Raw genomic sequence first — 7,160 nt, 5'->3', positions numbered from 1 at the left:
CGTGGAAGCCTCTAGGATGCAGTAGGGGACACAGGCAAGTTCTGGGAGTCCATTAGTGTGCTGTAGTGTACATTGGATGGCCTGGGGAGATCTCTGGAATGCACCTCAAAGCCTTTACTGTGACCCTGGGAGGCTCTGGAACTGTTTGGATGTAGTCAAGTACACATGGGACTTGTCTGGGATGTGTCTGGGTGTCTCTAGAGCTCGTTGTGAGGCCCTTAGAGATGTCTGGGGGCACTGGGTCCCATGCGAGTGTTCTAGTGTGCCTCAGCCTGTGCTTGGGGCTTGACTGTGCTCCACGGCACCCAAGAGGCTTCTCTGGGCCCAGGCCTGCATAACCTGGCACTCAAGGTTACGCACTGGGCTCACCTGTGTGCTCGAGAGCACCTCATACTTAAAAGCCCTTACTGTGTGCAGTTGTGAAGTCCAGGACCTGGTTATCCCCGGACATCCCCACCAACCCCTTCCTGTTTCACTGATCTTATGCTTCCCCTGAAGCAAACACAGGCTTTTTTTTTTTTGTGTTGGATAATTTTTCCTTTCTTATGAATATCTGTAAAAAAAAACGATCGAATTGATGTTGTGATTTGTGACGGCTGTCTCTATGGTACTTAGGTCCTCCCGATCGTACTGCGCGCGTACGGGAGAAAGCGGAAATGGAGTGTCCTTGTTTTAGCCGCTCTGCACCGCCAGTCCGCCACTCTCTATCTTATTTGGTCCTCCACGCAGCAGGGCGCATGCGCGCTAAAAACGCAGCCCGGCAGATCTTTAACCGCTCTGCGCAGCGAATCCGCCAATCTCTGTTGTGATTAGTCCTCCAGGCACTGACGCGCATGCGTCCGAAGACAAAAAAGAGCGTGTGTGGGGGGGTGGAAACGGCATGCATTTCTACAAACCACTCAGGTGAGGGCGGCCAGTCCCCTCACGGGCCCTCAGCAACCTTCCCCCACCTACTCACGGTTGCGGCTTCCTTGTTTTTATACCCGAGCCCGACCCGGGCACGGACCGCTTTGTCTCCCACTGCCCCTGCGCACAACGCGGCACCCGATTGGCTCACCGTTACATTTGATCGACAAGGGCCCGCCCCAGCATCGCGCATGCGCACTGTCGCCGCGGTTCTCCCTGCTGCCGTCTATTGAACAAAATTCGGTACCGCAGGCGCCGCTCTGCGCACGCGCGGCGGGGCAGGGGCTCTCGCGCTGCGCACGGACGGCAGCACCGCGCAGCGGGTACGTTGGGAGGTGTGGGAGCGGCGGGAACCGCACAGAAAAGACACGAAACGGGCCGGAAAATGCACCCCGGGGCACTGCCGCGGGGGAAGAACACCGCTTCGGTGTGTGCCTCTACTTACCTGCATGCAGCGAAACAATGGAAAGCCCCATTGCCCTCAGTGCCCCCGGAACCTGACGTTGCTGACGGGCTGCTGGGTGCCCGGAGAGGTACGGGCAGCGCACACGCGTGCACCCACCGCATGTGACGGCTCCGCGGGGGCTGCGTGAGGCTCTCAGTGCGCGCAAGGAGCGCTGGCAGCAGCCTGGTGTGACACAGCGCGTCCCGGAGCGTGCCTGCCCTGCAGCGGGGTGCGCTGGGGAACCCCAGAGCTCAGGGAGTATTGCAGGGTGCCCGTCCTTCCTTTAAAGATGTGCTGTTGAGTACGGGATAGAGAATTCACAGATCTGCATCTCTGTAAGTCTGCTTTGTGTCGCAGGAGCGAGGCAGGGAGATGGAGCACTCCTTCGCTCACACCCCCCCGCCTCCCCTTATGTTCTCAGCGACCAAAATCTCCCAACCCGGAGCGCCGATCTAACATCCCAAAGCTTTTCAGACGCGTATTTTTATCCAAAACCTGTGTCACGCCAACAATGTTTGGGAAACAAAGCACTGCTGTGTCTGTATCTTAACCTCGGAGCGCGGCGCTGTGTCTATTGTAAAGCAAATCGCTGCAGACCGGAGTGTAGCAAAACGCCCATTGACTTCAGAAGGGCTCAGTTTTCACCGCTGAGAAAGCAGGACGAATCTTTAAGAGGTAGCTGCTAATTGATGGCGATTTGGTGGCACAATTCCGTGATGGTATTTTATGAAATCATCCTTTTTTTTTCGTTTTGCAGCGGAATCAAGATGACGACAGCAGCGCCGCTCATCAGCGACACCCAGCTCTCGGCGAACGTGACCACAAAGTCTCAAGAACAGAGCCTCTATCAAAGTAAGAAGAGTCGTGGGGTTGTGGCTCTTTCCTTGCTGTACCACCATTGCCGAGTATTGAATCTCTGTTAAGCAGGCATGACAAAGTGAAAGCAGAACAGTTATTTGTACGCTTCCATTCCCACGTAGCAGCTGGGTGCTCCAGTTTTTAGCTAAGCCCTCCTCTTCCTTCCTTGCCTCCCAAGTGCTGGCATCCCAAGCTGCTCCACGGAATAAAAAGTAACAAAGAGAAATTATTTTAAAAGGGAAATTATTTTAAAAGGGAAATTATTGTGGGTTTTTTTTTTGTTGTTGTTTCTCTGTAGCTTTTAACCCTTGAATTGAGCAAAGTTCTAACAGAGCAACGACAACTTCTTAAAAAAGATCTCTTTTTTCTTTCTGCTTCCCTGCTAGGTTCTGGAGCAATAGTTGCTGCCATTGTAGTAGGAGTCATTATTGTTTTTACAGTGGTTCTGCTCATACTGAAAACATATAACAGGTATGTGGCTGAATCCTGTGCTTCAGTGACAAGAAGCAGGATGACCCAAAATCACTTCTGTGCTCTCATCTCACAGGCTTTCCCATTAACTGTTGCTGAAAATTTCAAGCAGGATCTGAAGTATAATGTGCTTAATTAAGTGTCCTGAATGCCAGTCAGTAATGGAATGGCTAGGAAGCAGCAATAAGTTCTTGATGGAGAATGCTTGATGGACACTCTTTTGGGGGGGCTTCTGTTGGCATAGGGAAGGCTTGCTGTGAGCATCGTGCTGCCAGAGCAGAGCTTGATGTCTCCATCTGAAGGCACTGAGTTAGAGCTGTGTGCGTGTTCCAGGAGCACTGACCTGCTATTTTCTATCTTTGCAATGAAGTCCTGGTCGATACTAACTTCTCAAAAGCTGTTCAATTCGGCCTGTTTCTGTGGGAATCTTCCCGATTCTTATCATGGGAGAAACCACCGCAGGTGCCAGCGCTGATAAACATTTCATTTCTCCGTTTACAGACACGTGAGGGGGAAGCGGGAGCTGGAACCCAAAAGCAGCAAAACAGCAGTGCCACCTCCTGTAGGGCAGAACAGCAGCAGCGTTACTCAGCGTCCCACGGTGACTTTCATACCGGTGGGCGTCCACACGCAGAGCAGATAACTGAGCGTGTCCCTCCCTTTGAGGGAGAAGTGCTGGAGTTCTTATCACGTGGACATGGGACTGCTCTGAAAAGTGGTACTGCGTTTGGAATGGTGATGAGCCGTTATTTTGGCTCCGTATCGTAATTTGTCCTGCTTTCTCTCTTTGGGAGGGAAACTGGAAGGTCTGGACGCTTTCGGTACAATGAGAATCAACTGGTGAAGGGATACAAATCATCCGAAATGCAAGGAGCCCTCCTTCAGAGCTTTGGGTGTGGAAAGATGGAAGAAGCCAAGCTATTCATTTGGAAAAACCACGCACACTGATTTTGTAGAGCTTTTGCTTACTCAGAGTTTAAGCTTTTTCTATCCTAGAATGACTAATGATAAATGGAAGAAAAAACTGGACATGCAAGTTGCATACAACTCAGGTTGAGGTTTGTTAAGGTTTATGTGAAACCGGTTTGTAGTGTATTTTGTACGTGAGGGATAATGTGGGAAGCAGGAAAACCATATTTGCCTTTACTCATCTTTCATGTTTCTAATACCACGTTTGTATGGTTGTAGACGGAAGGGAAAAAAATGACATTTTTTCAAGTGTATTTTGAACTATTTCTAATTGCTCGCTAACCTGTTCATTGGACTGAATGTCCAAGGATTTTTGCCAAGATCACTCTGGGTTGGTTACTGCTGTTGCAGTGTTTTCTCTGTCTTGAAATCTGAGAAGTTCTTTAACTGAAAAAAGCAAACACGAGCAGGCAGTATAAAGCAAGCGAGGCATTATGCACTGCTTTTCTACAACCTGCCTCCTGAAATGCTTTGTTCTCTACAGCGGACTAGGCTTGAAATCTTTTGAAGATTGATTTACGTTTTGTTACAGAAAGTCACCGAATGCGGTGATGTTTTCCCAGTGCGATGATTGTGGGTGTAGAGTAATGCACCAAAGAAATTCCCAAGGGTGTTTCGCAGCCCACTGAGCGTGAACACACAGCGGCATTGTCGAGACGCTCTGTGCCTCATTGTCCAAAGCGTGCATGTAAAAGCAGCCCCGAACAACTGGCGGACGGGGTAGAGAGCGAGGACTAGGAAGGAGATGAGTTAAGCTCTGTTTTAAACAGAACTATGCAAAGCTCCGAGAAACATCTCCACTTTTAAATCGTACGGGAGCGCTCACTGGGATGGCTGGAGTGACACAGTCTGCGCTCAGTGCATTTTGCCTTACTGAGTGCGGGAGGTTAGCTGCAAGCTCTGTGGCCATTAGAGGGCTCCAGTCTCTGCGTAGACCTTATTAACTAACTGTGGGGTCTTTAAACTTTTAGGGAGCTCTAGGGAAAGCAGTTACTCCTGGGTCAGAGAGAGCTCGCAGCTTTCCTCGTCCTGCAGCAGTTCCCTTGCTGTTCTCAGCGCTGCCACAGCCTGACCCCTTAATATCCTTAAACCACACAGCTTCCAACCGAAGCTGACGGTTCTCAGAGCAATAAAGCGGTGACAGACAGGAGACAGACGCTGTCGTTCATTCCAAGACGTGAGGACACCTCTGGCAGGGGCCCCTGTGACAAACCGGTGCTTTTCTGCAGGACTACATTGTTACTCCACAGTGCTTTAACGAAAACGTGAACAGAGGGCAAGCGTTCCAAGCTAAATATTAGGACAGCTGCTTGAGAAGCTTGTACGTCCTGCAAATATTTTACGTGTCCCGGATCTCCACCTCATTTTGCTGGCAGGAATAACATGATATTATTGTGCAGCAAGGACTGCAGAAAGCAATGGGATTTTTGCAGAGCTGCCCTCGTGCTCCTCTCTCTGTACACCTAAGGATGTTTTCGAGCACGTTCTGCTTCCTCAAAAACCAGGTCTTTAGAAGAATAAACCCTGCCCCGCTGTTAGAGCAGCTCCTGACAGAGCGCTTGCTTTCTGCTTGCAGAATTTCCAAACACCTCGCTCCACTGGAGCAGAGCAAGCGGCGATTCTGCACCCAGTTCCATGCTGGGGGCACAGGGACGCTGTCCGTCTGTCCGTCCGTCCGTCCGTGCGCGGCCTCCCGCTCTCACCCCCTCAACGCTCTCCCCCCTCACAACGCCACGCTAAGGAGGCGCCAACACCGTGCGCATGCGCCGTTGGCCGTGAGGTCACGGGCCCCGCGCCTCTCCGCTGAACTTCCACATCTCGCGAGAAGAGAAATCGACATCTCCCCGCCCGCGCGCCGCCTCAGCCCGGAGGAACGCTGCGCTTTGTGATTGGCCAGCGCCAGCCCGCCTACCGATCCACCCTCCAATCGGGATGCGCCGGAGAGCCTTTGCGGAACGCCCGGCTCCGCCCCCTTCGTCCCGCTCAGCGTCTCACCGCGCGCAGGCGCACCGCGTTCTCCTCCTCCTCTCAGCGCGGCGAGCGTGCGAGGGGCTCGCGGGCGCGCGGTGCACGCCGGGACGGCAGCGCGCTGCGACCAGGAGGAGGCGGAGGAGCCAAGATGGACGCGGGGTTCTTCCGCGTAAGTGCCGGCCTCGGCGGGCGGGCGGGCGGAGCGGCGGGCACGGCCCCGGCGAGGAACGCGCGGTACAAAGCGGGCCGCCGCCGCCCCGCCGCGCTGTGCCTGGCGCGGCGCTCTGCCGTGCCCCCGCCCCCGCCCTGCGCAGGCTCCTGTGGAACGGCCGCGAAGAAAATGGCGGCGGGAAGGGAGAGGGAGGGAACGGAAGGAGGCCGGGGCCGCCGGGCCCGGGCGGCGGGGGCCCTCAGCGCGGCGGGGCCGTGCGGCTCCGGGCTGTGGCGGCCTGGACTGGGCCCCGCCGTGCCGTGCTGCGGTGCGGGGCGGGCTGAGCGCTGGGCCTGGGGCGGGGGGGGCCGCGGTCGGAGCGCACCGACGCACTCGTGCTCTCCTGTGAGGTGCGAGGTTATTAAGCGGCCCCGGAGCCGGCAGAGGACGTGGTACACGAGTGTGCTTAGAATCACCGAGTCTTTCTTTTCAGCAGCTCTGCGTTCCCTGCGGGGAAATCGAGCAGTACCTTACTCGGCTCTATTTATTTTTTCGCCTTTTCTCCACCCACTGTTCGGAAGTAAGCCCTTGTTAAGGTGCTTCTTGTAAGTTTTGGTAATCAGCGTGCCCAGCGGGACGTAGTTTTACACACAATTCAGTGGTCCCGGTCTCAGCTGATATGTTCAGCCCAATTATTTTCCATTCTCACAGCTGGGGTGCGTTTAGATTGTGAAGGCACACGTATCCCTTCGCTTAGTTCAGGTTTATGTTGATCCCTGGTAATAAATGCAAGGCCTTCAGAAATTAACTCCAAATCACCAGCAAACAGACCTATCTAGGAGAGGTTGTTTTTCCAGCTCAGCGGGACGGCTGGAGCCTAAAAGCAGAGCCTCTGTGTTCCAGGAGCTGTACCCTGCTGGGGCTGATACTATGGGCACCATAATAAGCTCCAAGTGCTAATTAGGAACTTAGTCAACAGCCGTGTTTTTGTAAATAAGTGCTTGACCAAATACAGGACCTGGCACGGGTAGCATTTCCCAGCAGAGCCCCACAGCCACCAGAGACCCTTTGCAAGAGCCACGTACAACACAGCACATGTGCAGCGTTGGATTTTAGTATGTATAGCGATTCTAGGAGTAGGCGGTCTCTTTGTGGAAGCTGTGTGAACGGCCACGTGTTAACATTTATGAAACCTGCCTGCTTTAGCTCCTGGGGGTGTGCACAGGGAGGAGCAATCCCCCCAACACGCAGCACTGCAGGAAGTGCTGTTGCCTTTCTGAGCTGTCACTGTGGTCAGCGAGTTTCATTTCTGGATTTCGGTGACAATGCGGCAGCCTGGTTAAAAAAAAAAAAAGTCACCTGTGTGCCAGGAGTTGGAGAAGTCAGGAG

General features: G+C 53.5%; 2 protein-coding genes across 4 annotated transcripts in view; both read left to right on the top strand.

Annotated features, from left to right (window-relative positions):
* Positions 1,130-3,903, top strand: NCMAP (non-compact myelin associated protein). Its single transcript, XM_021375702.1, has 4 exons — positions 1,130-1,229; positions 2,109-2,203; positions 2,596-2,680; positions 3,182-3,903. Exons 2-4 carry the CDS (start codon positions 2,119-2,121, stop codon positions 3,321-3,323), a joined length of 312 nt encoding a protein of 103 aa, XP_021231377.1. The 5' UTR covers positions 1,130-1,229; positions 2,109-2,118; the 3' UTR covers positions 3,324-3,903.
* SRRM1 (serine and arginine repetitive matrix 1) overlaps positions 5,635-7,160 on the top strand; it is a 16,508-nt gene continuing 14,982 nt past the window's right edge. For 2 of the 3 annotated variants that reach the window (XM_021375687.1, XM_021375686.1), the window contains exon 1: positions 5,636-5,789. In XM_021375687.1, the coding sequence (XP_021231362.1) occupies positions 5,769-5,789 (21 nt within the window). In that variant the 5' untranslated portion in view covers positions 5,636-5,768. Of the gene's footprint in view, positions 5,790-7,160 lie in introns of all 3 variants that reach the window. The other variant, XM_021375685.1, reaches the window with a different exon arrangement.

The sequence above is a fragment of the Numida meleagris genome, chromosome 22 (assembly GCF_002078875.1).
Source record: "Numida meleagris isolate 19003 breed g44 Domestic line chromosome 22, NumMel1.0, whole genome shotgun sequence".
NCBI lineage: Eukaryota > Metazoa > Chordata > Aves > Galliformes > Numididae > Numida > Numida meleagris.
This window is presented reverse-complemented; position numbering and strand designations above follow the sequence as displayed.